Source organism: Rhincodon typus, chromosome 10, assembly GCF_021869965.1.
Source record: "Rhincodon typus isolate 14 chromosome 10, sRhiTyp1.1, whole genome shotgun sequence".
Classification (NCBI taxonomy): domain Eukaryota; kingdom Metazoa; phylum Chordata; class Chondrichthyes; order Orectolobiformes; family Rhincodontidae; genus Rhincodon; species Rhincodon typus.
Genome location: NC_063341.1, coordinates 2,673,215 through 2,692,460, shown reverse-complemented (window position 1 = coordinate 2,692,460; position 19,246 = coordinate 2,673,215). Strand labels below are relative to the sequence as shown.

The window sequence follows — 19,246 nt, the reverse complement described above, 5'->3', positions numbered from 1 at the left end:
CCAGCTCCCATCTCCCCCAGAGCTAGTCCCAATGTCCCAAGAATCTAAACCCCACCCCCCCTCCTGGACCCTCTTTCCAGCCCCACATTCGTCTCCCTTATCCTCCTGTTCCTATTCTCACTTGTGTCGGGTACTGGGTGTAATCTGGAGCTTCGTTCTTTTGAGCTCCTGCTGCTAATTTCCTCCTGAGCTGCCTAAATTCTGACTGCAGGACCACATCTCTTTTCTCCCTCTGTCACTGGGACCGATGTGGACCACAACTGCTGACTGTTCCCCCTCTCCCCTCAGGGTGCTCTGCAGCTGCTCAGTGCCATCCTTGACCCTGGCACCAGGGAGACAACACACCATCCTGGATTCCAATCTGCAGCTGCAGAAACATCTATCGTTTGCTCTCGCTCTTGAATCCCCTCTCACTATCGCTCTTCCAGTCTTCCTTGTGCCCCCTCACCCTCACCCCCACCCCCCGGACAGCTGAGCCACCCGTGGTGCCATAGGCTTGCCTCTGGCTGCACTCCCCAGATGAACCATCATTCCCATCAGGATTCCGAACTGAATCCTGGTTGGAGAGTGGGATACACTCAGGGGGACTCCTGTACTACCTGCTTGGTCCTTTTGGACTGCCTGCTGCTCCCCCGTTCCCTTTTTCCCTGCATACTCTGAAGCTGCGGAGTGACCACATCTAGAAACGTGCTCTCCACGGAGCTCTCAGCCTCATGGACTCTCTGCACTGACACCAGCTGCTGGTTAAGCTCCGAAACCCAGAGCTCCAACTGCTGTCACTGACCACACTTCCTGCACTCATGGTATTCCAGAAGCCGGGAAGAAAGGCCACTCACCCATCAGACCTGGGAGAGGGAACAAACGCAGACAGGGAGTGGTTATGGAGTGGTACAGGCAGGGTGACCCAAGGTTTACACAGGACACAGGGGTCATTGCCCTCATGCTATTGAAGGCTGGTTGACGTGAGTGAACATAAGAACATTAAAAAATAGGAGCTGAAGTAGGCCATCTGGCCCCTTGAGCCTGCAACGCTCTTCAATAAGATCATGGCTGATCTTTTCGTGGACTCAGCTCCACTTACCCGCCCGCTCACCACAACCCTGAATGCCTTTACTGCTCAAAAAAAGAGGAAGGATTCTGGGTAATCCAAGATGGAGGACAGGAAAAAATTGTGGCAGGAACAGCTGCTCATTTTTTTTTTGAGATATTTTCCATGTTGGAGCTAATTTCCTCGAATTCTAGGAGCAGTAATTACTGTTTTATAAGCTGTTTTGGAACTTTTGGGGAGAAAAGGTCAAAACAATGGCATGTTTTAAAAAAGGAGGAAGACGGACAAAGGCAGTGGCAACCACCACATGAGAAGTGAATCAAACGGAGACAGAAACCTACACTGCTGTCTGTCCCAGCAGTGAATCTGCACAGCTCCTGCCTCTGTTGTTTGATTTTTCAAGTATCTCTGGACATTGGAGTTCATCTAAGAAAAATAAACAAACAGCTAGGAATTCACAGCTAGCCGTGGAGAATCCTGTGTGGCAGCAGGGGAGCAGCTAAGTGGCTTTTTAAAGTGTAACCTTACTGTTTATTTTGTAAAGCTCCAACAGTGGGTAGAATGGGTTCTTTTTTAATTATATGTTTTATTGAGACCTGTTTCTTGATTAAACGTTAAAAATATAAAACATGGGTACTAAGTTAGCCTAGAGCAGTGTTTTTTTAGAGCAGTAGAACCGTGCTATTATCTGCGTCTGTAGATAATTAGGGATGCAAAGATGACCCTTAGTAGAGTGATGTGCTCTTCCTGTTGGATGTGGGAGATTAGGGAGAGTTTCCACACGTTACCGATGATTATGTCTGCAGGAAATGTGTTTGATTGAGAATCCTATTAGATCCTGTGGATTGGTTAGAGCGGCAGCTGGAGGCAATGAGGAATTTACAGAAGATAGGGGGTGTGATGGATGGCTGCTGTAGGAAGGGAGAAAAACCACAGATATGGTCAGGTAGATGAGTTACTGCCAGGAAAGGTAGGAGAGGGAGGCAGATCACACACGAGTCTCCTGTGGCTATCCCCATTTCAAACAAGTACGCTGTTTTGGAAAATGTAGGGGGTGATGGACTCTCAGGGGAATGTAGCACTGACAGCCAGGTTTGTGGTACCGAGACTGGCTCTAATGTAACGAGGGGTATGTCAGGTTACAAGCAATCGATTGTGATAGGGGACTGTCTAGTCAGAGGCACAGATAGACGTTTCTGCGGCTGACAGCAATACATCAGAATGGTATGTTACCTCCCTGGTGCCAGGATCAAGGATATCTCAGAGAAGGTGCAGAATATTCTCAAAGGGGAGAGGGACCAGCATGAGGTTGTTGCACACATTGGAACTAGTGGCATAAGAAGAGAAAAGGAGGAGATAATATTGGAAGTTAGGCAGGAATTTATAAAGGAGGTCCTTCTTTACTCCCAGTGCCATGAGCTGGTGAGGGTAGGAATTGGAGGATGGAGCAGATGAATGCATCGCTGAGGAGCTGGTGCAGGGGAGAAGGATTAACATTTTTGGATCATTGGAATCTCTTCTGGGGTAGAAGTGACCTGTAAAAGTAGGGCGGATTGCACTTGAATTGGAAGGGGATTAATATGCAGGCAGGGAGACTTGCTAGAGCTGCTCAGGAGGATTTAAACTAGTAAGGGGCATGGTGGGGTTATGGGACACCCAGGGAGATAGTGAGGAAAGTAACCCGTCTGAGATTGGTACTGCTGGTGAAAGGAGCAAATCAAACAGTCAGGGCAAGCAGGAACAAAGCAAAGAACAAGATCGGACTGATGAATTAAACAACTTGTTTCAATTCAAGAGGTAAGGCAGATGAACTCAGGGCATGGTTAGGAACATGGGATTGGGATATCATAGCAATTATAAGAGATATGGCTCTGGGATGGACAGGACTGGCAGCTTATTTTGCCAGGGTATAGATGCTACAGGTAGAATAGAAAGTGGGGCAAGAGAGGAGGGGGAGTGGTGTTTTTGATTAGGGATAAAATTATGGCTATATTTAAAGAGGATATTCCTGGGAGTACGTCCAGGAAAGTTATTTGGGTGGAACTAAGAAATAAGAAAGGGATGATCACCATATTGGGATTGTATTATAGACCCCCCAATAGTTAGCGGGAAATTGAGAAACAAATGTCTCAGTTATCTGTGAAAATAATAGGGTGGTTATGGTAGGTGATTTTTAACTTTCCATAGACTTGGGACTACGATACTGTTAAAGGCTTGGATAGAGAAGAATTTGTTGTGTGTACAAGAAAATTTTCAGATTCAGTCTGTGGACATACCTATTAGAGAAGGTGCAAAACTTGACCTACTCTCGGGAAATAAGGCAGGGCAGGTGACTGAGGTGTGAGTGGAGGAGCACTTTGGGGCCAGTGACCATAATTCTATTAGTTTTAAAATGGTGATGGAAAAGGATAGAGAAGATCTAAAAGTTGATCTCTTATTTGGAGGAAGGTCAATTTTGATAGTATTAGGCAAGAAGTTACAAAAGTTGATTGGGGGTGGATGTTTGTGGGTAAAGGAATGGCTGGAAAATGGGAAGCCTTCAAAAATGAGATAACGAGAGTCCAGAGACAGTATGTTCCTGTTAGGGTGAAGAGCAAGGCTGGTAGCTGTAGGGAATGTTGGATGACTAGAGAAATGGAGATTTTGGTCAAGAAAAAGAAGGAAGCATATGTCAAGTACACATAGCAGAGACTGAGTGAATACTTAAAAGCACATTAGGTCAGTAGGAGTATACTTAAGGCAGAAACCAGGAGGGCAAAATGGTGACATGAGATAGCCTTGGCAAATAGAGTTAAGGAGAATTCAAAGGGATTCTACAAATACGTTAAGGACAAAAGGGTAACTAGGGAGAGAACAGGGCTCCTTAAAGATCAGCAAGGCTGTCTATGTGTGGAACTGCAGGAGATGGGGAGGATAATAAATGAGAATTCTGCATCAGTGAAGAGGTGCTGGACGTCTTAAAATGTATTAAAGTGGATAAATCCCTGGGACCAGATCAAGTGTACCCTAGAATTATGTGGGAAGCTAGGGAAGTAATTGCTGGACCCCTTGCTGAGATATTTGTATTATCAATAGCCACAGGTGAGGTGCCGGAAGACTGGAGGCTGGTTACTGTGGTGCCACTATTTAAGACACATGGTAAGGAAAAGCCAGGGAACTCTAGACCAGTGAGCCTGACATCGGTGGTGGGCAAGTTGTTGGAGGAATCCTGAGGGGCAGGATTTACATGTATATGGAAAGGCAAGGACTGATTAGGGATTGTCAACATGGCTTTGTGAGCGGGAAGTCATGTCTCACTAACTTGATTAAGTTTTTTTGAAGAAGTAACAAAGAGGACTGATGAGGGCAGAGTGGTGGATGTGATCTATGTGGACTTCAGAAAGGCTTTTGATAAGGTTCCTCATGGTAGACTGGTTAGTAAGGTTAGATCACGTGGAATAGAGGGAGAACTAGCTATTTAGATACAGAACTGGCTCAAAGGTAGAAGACAGAGGGTGGTAGTGGAGGGTTGCTTTTCAGACTGGAGGCCTGTGACCAGTGGTGTGCCACAAGGATCAGTGCTGGGTCCACTGCTTTTCATCATTTATATAAATGATTTGGATGTGAACACAGGAGCTATGATTAGTACGTTTCCAGATGACACCAAAATTGGAGGTGTAGTGGAGAGCGAAGAAGGTTACCTCAGAGTACAGAGGGATCTTGATCAGATGGGTCAGAAGGAGTGCTGTGCGGTTGTAAATTTTGCCTTTCAGATTTGCAGCAGATAGAGTTTAATTGAGGTGAATGTGTTGCATTTTGGAAAAGCAAATCAGGGCAGGACTTATACACTTAATGATAAGGTCCTGGGAAGTGTTGTTGAACAAAGAGATCTTGGAGTGCAGGTTCATAGTTCCTTGAAAGTGGAGTCACAGGTAGACAGGATAGTGACGAAGGCATTTGGTATGCTTGCCTTTATTGGTCAGTGCATTGAGTATAGGAGTTGGGAGGTCATGTTGCGGCTGTACAGGACATTGTTTAGGCCACCTTTGGAATACTGTGTTCAATTCTGGTATCCCTGCTATAGGAAAGATGTTATGAAACTTGAAAGGTTTCAGAAAAGATTTACAAGCATGTTCCCAGAGTTGGAGGGTTTGAGCTATAGGGAGAGGCTGAATAGACAGGGGTTATTTTCCCTGGAGCATCGGAGGCTGAGGGGTGATCTTATAGAGGTTTATTAAAATCGTGAGAGGCATGGATAGGGTAAATAGACAAGGTCTTTTCCCTGGGTTGGGGGAGTCCAAAACTAGAGGGCATTGGTTTATGGTGAGAGGGGAAAGATTTAAAAGGGACCTGAGGGCAACTTTTTTATGGAGAGTGTTGTGCGTGAATGGAATGAGCTGCCAAAGGAAGTGGTGGAGGCTGATACAATTACAACATTTAAAAGGCATCTGGATGGGTACATGAATAGGAAAGGTTTAGAGGGATGTGGGCCAAATGCTGGCAAATGGGACTAGATTTATCTAGGATATCTGGTCAGCATGGACGAGTTGGACTGAAGGGTCTGTTTCTATGCTGTCCAGCTGTATGATTGTATGACTCTGAATGTTTTTAAGGCAAAGATAAACAATGAGGTAATCTCAAATGCTTCACTGGGCAGAGAATTCGATAGATTCACAACCCTTTGGTTGAAGAAATTACTCCTCAACTCAATCCTAAATCTGCTCCCCCTTATTTTGAGGTTATGTCCCCTAGTTTTTCCCGCTAGTGGAAATAACTCCCTGCTTCTATCTTATCTATTCCCTTCATAATTTTCTATGTATGGATGAGATCCCTCCTCATTCTTCTAAATTCCAATGAATATCGTCCCAGTCTACTCAGTCTCTCCTCATAAGCCAATCCTCTCTACTCTGGAATCAACCTAGTGTACCTCCTCTGCATCCCTCCAGTGCCAGTACATCCTTTCTCAAGTAAGGAGACCAATACTCCAGATGTGGCCTCACCAGCACCCTATACAGGTGTAGCATAACCTCCCTATTTTTAAACTCCTTCCCTCCAGCAATGAAAGACAATATTCCATTTGCCTTCTTAATTACACTGCTGTACCTGCAAACCAAAATTTTGTGATTCATGCACAAGGACACCCAGGTACCTCTGCACAGCAGCATGCTACAATTTTCCACCATTTAAATAATAGTCCATTTTGCTGTTGTTCCTACCAAAATGGATGACCCCACATTTACATTGGGGCGGCACAGTGGCTCAGCGGCTAGCACTGCTGCCTCACAGCGCCAGGGACCCGGGTTCGATTCCAGCCTCTGGCAACTGTCTGTGTGGAATTTGCACATTCTCCCCGTGTCTGCGTGGGTTTCCTCTGGGTGCTCCGGTTTCCTCCCACAGTCCAAAGATGTGCAGGCTAGGTGGATGGGTCATGCTAAATTGTCCATAGTGCCCAGGGATATTTAGGTTAGGTGGGTTAGACGTGGGAAATTAGGGGAATGGGTCCGGGTGGGATGCTTTTCGGAGGGCGGTGTGGACTTATTGGGCCGAATGGCCTGTTTCCACACTGTAGGGATTCTATGATTTTCTATGATTTACAAACATCATACTCCACCTGCCAGACCCTTACCCATTCACTTAAGCTATCTATATCCCTCTGCAGACTTTCAATGTGCTCTGCACACTTTGCTGTACTACTCATCGTAGAGTCATCTGTGAACTTTGTGACACACTACACTTGGTCCCCAACTCCAAATCGTCTATGTAAATTGTAAACAACTGCTACCAATGTCAGTATAGGATGGTACAGCACACCCCTGCTTGCTTGCCAGTCAATAGCCATTACCATCAAGCCTTTTCCTGTGAGTCATACAGGAAAAAATGACTGTTCAACAGAAAACTTTTCAACATGTCAATCCTCCCTACTTACCTCAATGCGATGGTAGCATAGCACTTAAGCCTGATAACCATGAGGTGATGGACTTTGGAAGAAGGAACAGGATAAAGGAGTACTCAATGAATAGCAGGAAACTAGGAAGCTCAGAGGAACAGGGGGATCATAGTGTGCTCATCCACAGATCACTGAAGTGGGCAGGACAGGTTAATAGGGGATTTAAGGCCACTGACACTAGCCTTTATCAGTTGAGGCATAGTCTGTAAGAGCAGGGAGGATGTGATGGAGCTGTCTTCAATGTTAATGAGGTCACAGCTGGAGCAGTGTGTGCAGTTCTGGTCACTGCACTATAGGAAGGATGTGATTGCACTGGAGATGGTGCAGAGGAGATTCACCAGGATGTTGCCTGGGATGGAGCATTTCGGATGTGAAGAGAGGCTGGGTAAGCTCGGGTTGTTTTCTTTGGAGCAGGGAAGGGTTCTGATAGAAGTGTGAGAGGTTATGAGGGACATGGGTGAGTAGAAAGCAACTGTTTCCCATAGTTAAGTGTCAATAATAAAGGGTATAATTTTAAGGTGAAAGGCAAGAGGTTGCGAGGACTTTTGAGGAAAAGGTTTTCCACCCAGGATGCGGTGGGAATGTACTGCCAGGGAGAGTAGCTGAGGCGGGTAACCTCACAACCTTTAAAAAGTACTCGGACAAGCACTTGAAATTTCATAACATTCAAGGCAATGGGTCTAGAACTGGAAAGTGGGACTAGAGTAGTTTCATAGTACAGATTCGACAGGCTGAAGGGCCTCCTGTTTTGCATAATTCTATGGTGCTATCATGGGACTGGCAATCCATGGATACAGGATGGAGACGAGGCTTCAAGTCCCAGCCTTGGTAGATGGTGAAATTTGAATTTAGATAATAAATCTGGAATTAAAGAAGTTAGAGTAATGGTAACCAGGGAATCACGGTGAATTGTTGTAAATCCCATCAGGTTCACTGACATCCTTTAGCGAGGGAAATCTGTTATCCTTACCTCATCTGGCCTATGTGTAACTGCAGACCCACAGCGATGTGATTGAATCTTAATTGCTCTCTGAAATGGCAGGATGAACCCCTTACTTCAAGGGGGCAATACTCACATCCCAGGAAAGACTGGGAAGGTTCTTGAACCACCCCCCCCCCCCATTCCAATGTGAAGACAGCCACAAAACGGAGTCTGACTGAGGGTCTTTCTGCAGAGGCTGGATGTATTATTAAATTACCTGAGTGACAATACAACATCTCATCTTTCCCCAGATACTCCGAGACACATACGATGCTTTTCTGGATCAGGACGATCAGAGATTTCTACATCTTGTGGTAAGATTGAGAGAAATTCTTTGATTAAACCTGCGCATGATGTTACTAGCAGAGCACAAGTTTGTAAACGGAGGAGGGCAGGGCTGGGGTACTGGGCCTCAGTACCTCTTAGCTGTATTTCAGTTTAAACTCAGCAGGAAATAAGATCAGTATGATCCCTGTAAACATACCTCTCAACTGTCCATTTAATCTCCTTCCTCACCCCATCTACACTCTTCCCTATCACATACCTGACCCACTCATTTAATCCCCTTCCCCACCCCATGTACACCCTCCCCTATCACACACCCTACCCACCCATTTAATCCCCTGCCCCACCCCATGAACACCCTCCCCTATCACACACCCTACCCACCCATTTAATCCCCTTTCCTACCCCATGTGCACCCTCCCCTATCTCAAACCCTACCCACCCATCAAGAATTCAAGGAGATAGGCAGTAGATTAAAAAACAGGACTTCAATGGTTGTAATGACTGGAAAACTCCCAGCACCACGTGCTAGCGAGTATAGAAATAGGAAAATAGGACATGTGAATGCGTGGCTCAACAGTTGGTGCAAGAGGGAGGGTTTTAGATCCCTGGATCACTGGGACTGGGTTTTGGGGAAGGTGGGACATGTACACATGGGACAGTCTGCGCTCGAATCACATTGGGCCCAACATCCTTGCAGGTAGGTTTGTTAGTGCTGCTGGGAGGAGTTGCAGCGAGACGGGACACAGAACATTGATGAACAGAGATACATCCAGTTACAGCTAAGGAAGCAATTCAGAGTGAGTTCAGCTTATGTTGAGTGTCAAGAGAGTAAGGCAAGGATGGATGGTCTTTAATGATAGGAGTGTAATAGGTAAGACTGGGGAGTTAATGGCAGGGATTGACACATGGAAGTATGATATTGTTGCCATCACAGAAACATGGCTGAAGGAAGCGCTGGACTGGCAATTTAACATTCCAGGATAGAGGATCTTTAGGCGAGACAGAGGAGGGTGTAAAAAGCGTGGTTCTGTAGCACCATTAGTTATTGAGTCAATTACTGCAATACGGAGAGATGATATCTTGGAAGGATCCTCAAACAAGGCTTTGTGGGTAGAACTTAGGAATGTTAATCGGGCAGCTACTGTATCAGGAGTGTATTATATGCTCCCAAAGAGTCAGTGGGAAATAGAGGAGCACATAAGGGGATATGGGAGAGGTGATGGCCTAGTGGTATTATCGCTAGACTGTTAATCCAGAGACCCAAATAATATTCTGGGGACCCAGGTTCAAATCCCGCCATGGTAGATGGTGGAATTTAGATTCAATAAATATCTGGAATTAAGAGTCTAATGATGACCATGAATCCATTGTCGATTGTTGGAAAAACCCATCTGGTTCACTAATGCCATTTAGGGAAGGAAACTGCCATCCTTACCTCGTTTAGCCTACATGTGACTCCAGACCCACAGCAATGTGGTTGACTCTTAGCTGCCCTCTGGGTAATTAGGGATGGGCAATAAATGCTGCCTAGCCAGTGACGTCCTCATCCCGTAAATGAATCAAGGAAAACAAAAGATTTCACTTTCTCAGCAAATTGGGATAGTCATAGTGTTAAGGGTTTAGAGGTGGCGGATTTCTCGAAATGTATCAAGGGGAGTTTTTTGTATCGATATGTAGAAGGCCCAACAAGGGACAGTGTGGTGTTGGATCTGGTTCTGGGGAAAGAAGCCAGGCAATTCAGTGTGGCATTGGGAGAACATTTAGGTGAAACTGAACACAACATGGTATGGTTCAAATTTGTTCTGGACAAGGAAAAAAATGGCCTGCAAAAGTTGGCTTTGGATTGGGGGAAGGCATATTTTATTAAAATAAAGCAGGATCTGCCCACAGTAGACTGGGATCCTTGCAGGGAGGGAGGTCTACAGTGGAGCAATGGGTGGGGGGTGGACATTCACAAAGGAGCTGGGGAGAGTACAACGCCAACATCAACCTTTTTAGAGGGAAATGCCGGAGCAGTAAGTTCAGAGAACCCTAGATGTCTAAGACGATTTAAGACTGGATAAAGAGGAAATAAAGGGCTTTTAGTAAGTCCAAAAGGAGCAACGCAGCTGTGGCCCTAGAGGAATACAGGAAGAGCAGGGGGGAATGTAAGAAAGCAATTGGAAGAGCAAAGAGGGCGACACAAAAAAGAACTTGTGAACAGGATTAGGGAGAATCCTAAGATATTTTATAAATACACTAAGGGGAAGAGGTTAACCAGGGAAAGAGTAGGACCCATTACGGACCAAAGGGGCAACCTGTGTGTGAAGGTGCAGGATGTTGTTAAATTAATATTTGTCTTTGGTTCTCACTTTGGAAAAGGAGAAGTCAGGTACGGAATTCAGGAAAAGGGACTGTGAGGAAGTTGCACAGTTTGACATCAGAAATGGGGAGGTATTAGAGGTTCTATTGGGCTTTAAAACAGACAGATCCCCTGGCTTAACTGAACTGCATCCCATGCTGCTGTGGGAGGTGAGGCTGGAAATTGCAGGGGCTCTGACACAAAATTTTAATTCCTCTTTGGCCATGGGGGACATGCCAGCGGACTGGAGGATAGCTAATGTGATTCCACTTTTCAAGAAGGGTGGTAGAGATGAACTAGGAAGTTACAAACTAGTGACTCTCACATCAGTGGTAGGAAAACTTTTGGAGAAAATTCTGAAGGAGGAAATTGATACCCACTTGGAAAGGCATGGGTTAATTAGGAATAGTCGGAATTGCTTTGACAGAGGGAGGTCATGCTCATGAAATTTGTTGGGTTGTTTTGAAAATGTAATCAAGTGTGTGGATGAGGGAAGTTCAGTTGATGTGGTTTATAGGGATTTTAGCAAAGCTTTTGATATGGTCTCATAAAGGAGACTGATTGAGAAGGTTAAAGCTTATGGAATTCAGGGAAACTTGGTGAGATGGATCAGAAACTGGCTTAGTAATAGGACACAAAGGGTAGTGGTAGAAGGCTGTTTGAGTGACTGGAAGCCAGTGTCCATTGGTGTACCACAAGGATCCGTACTGGGACCCTTATTGTTTGTTGTACACATAAATGATATCGATGAATATGTGAGGAGACGGTTATGCAAATTTGCAGTCAACACCAAGATTGGTAGAGCAGTTAATAGTGAAGAAGATGGTTGTAGGTCACAGGAAGGTATAGATGGGATGGTCAGATGGGCAGAGCAGTGGCAGATGATATTTAACCCTGATAAGTGTGAGATGATGCACTTTGGAAGAAGAAACAAGATGAGGAAGTATTTAATGAATGTTAGGACACTGTGTAGCTTACAGGAACAGAGGGATCTTGAGGTAATTATTCACAGATCCCTGAAGTCAGCAGAGCATATTAATAGGATAGTTAAGAAGACATATGGGACACTTGTTTTCATCAGTCGTGGCATAGATTATAAGAGCAAGGAGGTAATGTTGGAGTTGTACAGAGTGTAGCTCAGGCCATTGCTGGAGTACTGTGTACAGTTCTGGCCACCTCACTACAGGAAGGATGTAATGGCACTAGAAGGGATACAGAGGAGGTTCAGGATGTTGCTTGGGATGGAGAAATTGAGCTATAACGAGAGAGTAGATGGTCTTGGATTGTTTTCTTTAGAGCAGCGAAGACTGGGAGGGGACATGGTTGAGGTACATAAAGTTATGGGGGGGGTATGGACAGGATGAATACAGAACAGCTGTTCCCCTTGGTTGAGGGGTCAATCACAAGAGGGTATTGTTTTAGGGTAGGGGGGTAGGAGATTCAGAGGAGATTAGGGGAAAAAGCCATTTCACTCAGAATCTGGAATGCACTGCCTGGGAAGGTAGTGGAGACTGGAAACCTTACAACCTTTAAAAAATATTTGGACGAGCATTTGAAATGTCCTATATCCTTGAATGTTATGATAAGTGCAGGAAATTAGGATTAGCATTCCTTTAGTGGTAGCTACATCAGTGCAGACTCGATGGGCTGAAGGGCCTTTTCTGCCCTGTATGACTCTATGAATCTAAGAACCAAACTTGACATACACTGTACTCTACCATACCTTACACTACATGTCATGTCCGTGTGTATAAACTGTTATAATGTGCTATGTCTGGTAGCATGTGGTCTTTAACTGAAGATGATTGGGCTGTGAACACCCTCTAAAGGATCCCCTGCACTGACCGATGTTCTAGGATCTCAGATGTCAGCCCTCAGTAGCCAGCTTGAGTTGTACCTGATTGAGTCCAGTCCATTGTATTAGTCATTACTGATAGTTGTCCAAGCAGACTGTCTTACTTCATTGTGACCAGACCCGAGGAAACCACTCGGCCCCTCAAACCTGTTCCAACATTCAGTTCGAATATGATTGGTCTGTATCTTAAATGTAACTGGAGTCTACCTCAAAAAAACTTCACCTTTTTAAGAATCAATTCAGCTTGGTTTTAAAATTTTCAATGGATGTCCAGCATCAATGGGGGTGGGGTGCGCGGAGGTGTTGTTGGTGCAGGGTTCCAGGTTTATGCTGCTTTTCTGTGATTACATGCTTTCTGATTGACTCAGATTTGAAGATTTGGCCCCTTGTTCTCCACTCCTCCAGTAGAGGGCGGTGCTTCTCTCCATTTACCCTACTGAATCATTTAATCATCTTAAACACTTCGATTGGATTATCCTGACATCATGCCAAGCTTCAGAGAATACAAATCGAATCCATGCTAACCCCTGTCCTCAATCGACCATTTTAATCCCGGGGTCATTCCGAGGAATTTGTGCAGCACTCCCTCCAAGGCCAATATCTCCTTCCTGAGGTGTAAAGGTCAGAACTGAATGACAGGGAACAGAGAGTAATGATCAATGGATGCTTTGCAAACTGGAGGGAGGTTTTCCATGGAGTTCCCCAGGAGCTGGTTTTAGGAGCCTTGCTTTTCCTGATAAATATTAATGATCCAAATCTTGGTACGTTGGGGGACAATTCCAAAGTTTCCGGATTGTACAAAGCTGGAAGAATTGTGAACTGTGGTGTGGACAGCGAAGAACTTCAAAAAGATGAGGGTTGGTAGAGTGGGCAGACAGATAATGAATGAAGTTCTATATGGAGAAATGTAACTTTTGTACAAACATAGAAAGAGAACAGGGTACAAGAGCAAGGAGGTGATGCTAAATTTGTGACAGACACCCGTTCAGCCTCATCTGGAGAATTGTGCCCACTTATTTACCGGGATGGTCTTTAGGAAGGATGTGAAGGGATTGGAGTGAGTGCAGAAGAGTTTGATGAGAATGGTTTGCAGGGATAAGAAATTCTTGTAGGTAGATTGGAGAATTGGGACTCTCTTCCGCAGAGAAAGAAGACTGAGGGGAATTTGATCAATTTTATTACGTTATTCCAACACTGGAATATTCTGACTGGGATATTCCAACTGTGTTTCCGATATTCCAACACTGGGATATTCCAATCGCCTTTCCCTACTCCAACACTGGGATGTCAGTTGGCTGGATGTCTGGGTTTGTGATGCCAACAGCATGGGTTCAGTTCCAGTACCGGCTGAGATCACCATGAAGGATTTTCCTTTTCAACTTCTCCCGTCGCCTGAGATGTGGTGACCCTCAGGTTAAACCACAACCAGTCGTCTCTCTCTCTCTCCACTGAGTCCTATGGCCCAGTAGGACTATGGGGACTTTAGCTTTAATTAGTTCCCTATCTAAGTCAATAGGTTGCCTCCAGTTCCATGAGTTCTCATTCTTGTAATGCGACCATAAGATGTTGGAGCAGTGGGAGGTCATGGCTGATCTGATAACCCCATAACCCATCATTAAATTACCAATTTCAGCCTTGAATATCCTTAATGACCCAGCCTCCACAGCCCTCTGTGGTAAAGAGGAAGCATAATTCTTCCTGAAAATCCACTTTGGTAATATCCAAAGACACTCCTAAATTGACTGCATTAGCGATTCCTCAAGAAATATTCCACTCAGCAACCCTTTACAAACTTCTGTTTTCTCTGACCAGTTCCTCTGTGATAACAGATTGGAACTCCCTCACTCCACAGGCCTTGTGGAGAGGTTTCAATGAAGACCAGGCTCATTCTGTTTAACTTGTCTTTCCCATAGCCGTCACGTCTCCGCTGCGCTAGTGCAGCCCGTGTCAAAAATCCCGGGCCCGTGACCATGTGACAGTTCAAATGTGAAATGTAATCCGACAATAAAAGGCTTGTTTCTCTGCGGGTTTTGTGTGGGTAAGTTACCACCAAAGTCAATCTCTCGTGCTTCTGATTAATAATCTGGATCTTGCTGTTCCAAGTTTGCAGATGACGCAAAACTTGGAAGAATTGTAAACAGTGAGGAGGATTGTGTGTAACCCCAAGAAGACATTGGCAATTTGGTGGAGTGGGAGGATAGGTGGCAGATGAGGTTCAATGCAGAGAAATGTGATGTGATGCACTTTTCGTCAGAAAAACATTGAAAGAGAATATAAAATAGGGGGTACAATCTATTACAATCTAAGGGACTTGCACAGATCATTGTAAATGGCAGGACAAGTAGAGACAGCAGTAAACAAAGCATACAGTGTTCTCAGCTTTATTAATAGGGGCATAGAGTACAAGAGAAAGGACGTGATGTTGAACTTGTATAAGACACTTTGATCTCAGCTAGAATATTGTGTACAGTCGTGGGTACCCGATCTCAGCTAGAATATTGTGTACAGTCGTGGGTACCACGTTAGAGAGAGTGCAGCAGGGAATTACTAGAATGGCTCCGTGGATCAGAAGCATTAGCTACGAGGATAGATTGCGGAATGGGTCTGGAAATGTAGTGGACACAGATTCAATTGAGGCTTTCAAGAGGGTCATTTGGATAGCAAAGGTGTGCGGGAATATGGGGAAGAAGCAGGAGGTAGGTTGTAGAAATAGAACCAGGGCAGGCATGGTGCACCGTAATAATTCTGCGATTGTGTTTTTTAAGGCTGGAACCAAACCAAATGATCCGAACGCCTGGACGCAGTGTAAGAAAAACCCCCCGCCGCCTGACGACATTTACATCAGGCGGATGGCACAGTCCTTGCTCCTGGCACAGGCATGCTCTGTCCTTGGGGACACCGAGACCCTGACGGATGAAGACTGGAAGTGGGTGGCTCGGGAGGACATTACCAGCCTGGGCTCCATGCAAATATTCAGAGGACTGGAGTCCAAAGAAACCGGTGAGAGGAAATGGAGCACAAACCGTGGCCTGCTTTAGACACGGGGAGGCGGTGGCCTAGTGGTATTGACACTGCACTGTTCATCTAGGGGCCCAGGTAATATCCTGGGTTCAAATCCTGCCATGGCAGATGGTGGAATTTGAATTCAATGACAAAAAATATCTGAAATCAAGAGTCTAATGATAACCGTTATTGGGAGAGAAGACCCATCTGGTTCACTAATGTCCTTTAGGGAAGGGAACTGCTATCCTTACCTGGTTTGGCCTACATGTGACTCCAGACCCACAGCAATGTAGTTGACTCTTAACTGCCCTCTGAACAATTAGGGATGGGCAATAAATGCTGGCCCAGCTAGTGACACCCTCATCCCATGAATGAATTAAAAACAACTGTACATAGTATTTAAGATGTGATTTCACCAATTCCCTTTATAACTGAAGTATAATGCCCTCACTTTTACATTCCATTCCCTTTGTATAAAGAATAGCATCCAATTAGTCATCTTGATTACATGTTGTACTTGCATACTAATATATGCATAATGTATAGTGTGTCTTAAGCTGCAAAACTAATTTCTCTTTTCTCTTTTAATGAGGCCACTCATACTCAGGTTAATTATTTCTCATTATAGATAGCCTTTTTCCAAATATGATTTTGGTAGCTACACATTCATTTCTAAGTGGGCCCACTCCCCGTCGATTCTAAGGAAGCACACCTAATTCGTCAATTCCATGTAAGGGCTTCTTCAATGCTGAAAAGCCATTGATTGTCCATTTTCTCATCAGTCATGACCCTGCCTGCAATAAAATGGTTCTCGGTTGTTTAGATTCCAGTGTGGCTGAGGATTGAGCAGTGTAAACTTACCTCAACAAATTAGACATTGTGTTGAATGAGAATCTGCAGCAGGATGTGTATCTCACTGTTGTAACAAGCCTAATGTGTAGAGTTCTTTGTTCAGGCATTGGGCAGTTTAATTTCCCTTTTATGAGAATGAACTTTTTTGCATTCTTATTTATTGGGAAATAATTCTTCAAACATTATAATCCCTCATTGTGGCTGGGTTTCTCGAAACAGGTTCCTTCATGGTTGGCGCTCAATTATCTGAAGACATCAGAAACAGGGAATTAAAGTAGGATGTTTATGGTGAGAGGGGGCACTTTTATTGTTTTCTGGAATGTGAGCGTCGCTGTCTGGCCCAGCATTTCGTGCCCATCCCTAGTTGCCCTTGAGAAGGTGGTAGTGAGCTGCTTTCTTGGACCGCTGCATTCCATTTGTAGGAAATGCCCTTAGGGACGGAATTCCAGGGTTTTGAACTAGCGCCAATGAAGGAATGGCGATATATTTCTGATTCAGGTTAGTGTCTTGTCTGTAAAATCACTCCTTATTCAAAAAAAGGAGATAGGCAAAAAGTGGGAATCAGTTATTTTGACCTTTGTTGTGTGGAAGTTGCTGGAGTCAGTCATAAAGGAGGAGGTAATTGAACACTTGGGGGGAAAAGAAAACTCAATTCATCAATGTTAGCATGGTTTCATGAAGGGCAAACTTGACAAACTTTCTGAAGTTCTTTGAGGATGTAACCAGCAAGGTGGATAATGGGGATCTAGTGGATGTGATATATCTAGACTTCGAGAAGGCATTTGACAAGGTGCCACATAACAGACTAATCCAGAAGGTTAGATCCCAGGGGGTTAAGGGTAGATTATTGGCTTGGATGTAGGATTGGCCGACTTACAGAAAGCAGAGGGTTGGGATAAATGTGTCCTTCTCTGGATGTTGAACTGTAACTACTGGGGTGCGTCAGGGTTCAGTTCTAGGAACTCAAATATTTGTAATCTATATAAATGATCTGCAAGCAGGGACAGAGTATAACATAGCAAAATTGGTGGATGGTACTAAAATAGGTGGAAAAGCAGGCAGTGATGAGGAGATGAAGAGCTTACAGATGGATATTGATAGGCTAGGAGACGGGCCAGAATCTGGCAGATGGAGCTTAATGTGAATAAGTGTGAGGTTGTTCATTTTGGCCAGAAACATACAAGGACAAATGATTATTTAAGCACGAAGCAGATTTAAAGTGCGTCAGTGCAGAGGGATCTGGGCGTCCTTGTGCATGAATCACAGAAATGGATTATGTAGGTGCAGCGTATAATAAGATAGGCAAATGGAATCTTGGCACTTATTGCAAAAGGACAAGATTATAAAAGAAATGTTGTTACAATTATGTGAGGCATTGGTGAGGCCGCACCTGGAGTATTGTGTCCAGTTTTGGTCTCCGTACTTGATGAAGGATGTAGTGGCACTGGAAGCAGTTCAGAGGAGGTTCACCAGATCGATTCCAGGGATGAAAGGGCTGTTGTATGAGTTGAATAGCTTGGGTTTGTACTCGCTGGAGTTCAGTAGCGTGAATGGGGATCTGATTGAAGTGTGTAAAATGCTAAAGGGGATTGATAAGGTGGATGTTGATCAGATGTGCCTCCTTGTGGGACAGCCCCAAACAAGAGGTCAGAGATATGGAGTGAGAGGAGTTAGGTTCAAAACTGAGGTGAGCAGAAACAACTTCTCTCAGAGGCTTGTGAATCTGCCCCGGAGTGCAGTGGAGAATAAATCAACAGATTCAAGGAAAAAAACAGATATGTTTCTGATGAAAAGTAGAATAAAGGGCTATGGGGAGCAGGCAGGAGAGTGGAGTTGAGACCAGGATGAGATCAGTCAGGATCATGTTAAATGGCAGAATGGGCTCAAAGGGCTGTATTACCTACTTCTGCTCCTAATTCCCATGTTGAAGGGGAACTTGCAGGAAGTGGTGTTCCCATCTATCTGCTGCCCATGTCCTTCTAGATGGAAGTGGTCATGAGTTTGGAAGGTGCTGTCTGAGGATCTTTGATGAATTTCTGCAGTGAATCTTGTAGATAGGACACACTGCTGTTGCTGAGTGTCAGTAAGGGAGGGAGTGAATGTTTGTGGGTGTTCCAATCAAGTGGGCTGCTTTGCCCTGGATGGTGTCAAGCTTCTTGTGTGTTGTTGGAGCCGCATCCGTGTGGGCAAGTGGGGAGTATTCCATCACACTCCTGACTTGTGCCTTATAGATGGTGGGACAGGCTTTGGAGAGTCAAGAGGTGAGTTGCTCGCTGTGGTATTCCTAGCCTCTGACCTGTGTCTCTATCACCAGAGGGCTGTTCTCCCATTAGAGAGGGAGAGAGAGAGAGATGACTGATGGTGGTTTAACCCAAGGGTCACCACATTTCGGACTAGGGGTGAGGTGGAGAAAAAGAGTCCTTTGTGTTGACCTCAGCCAGTGGGAGAATTGAACCCACCCTGCATCACAAACTAGCCATCCAGCCAACTGAGCTAACCGACCAACACCCCCTTGATCACCACCATCATGGGTATCCGTGTTTTTGAAGCTGAAAGCATTCCGCTGCCAGTTTGATATTGATGTCGTGCCTGTGTGACAGGACGAGAGCTGGATTCTGAGAAGCCTCATGGGAAGCCATCTCAAATGCAACCAGGGCACTAGTCAGTCTCGGTTTACCTGCTCCCTACCCTTTCTCCATCTGCCAGACTGAGTTGGGATGGGGGGGTACTTATCCCACGCGGAGGGGCATTGATCACTGCCTGCCCGTACCTGCCAGGGTGGCCTGGTTTCGATACCTTTTGCGTGACGTCATGTGACCACTTCCTGCACTAGTTCTTCATCGATGCTCTCTGCTTTCCGTACCCAGCTTCCCTTCTGCCCTCTCCATCGCCTGTTTCACACCTCATGTCTCTTATTCAAAAAGGGAGCCGTACATTTTTCTCATGGTTTT

The 19,246-nt window shown here is 45.0% G+C and overlaps 1 protein-coding gene across 1 annotated transcript in view; it reads left to right on the top strand.

Moving 5' to 3' along the window:
- Nucleotides 1-19,246, top strand: part of LOC109918949 (regulator of G protein signaling like 1) — an 89,644-nt gene that overhangs the window by 28,961 nt on the left and 41,437 nt on the right. The window contains exons 9-10 of the mRNA XM_048602006.1: nt 8,208-8,270; nt 15,206-15,440. Coding sequence (XP_048457963.1) covers nt 8,208-8,270; nt 15,206-15,440 — 298 coding nt within the window. The remainder of the gene's footprint in view (nt 1-8,207; nt 8,271-15,205; nt 15,441-19,246) is intronic.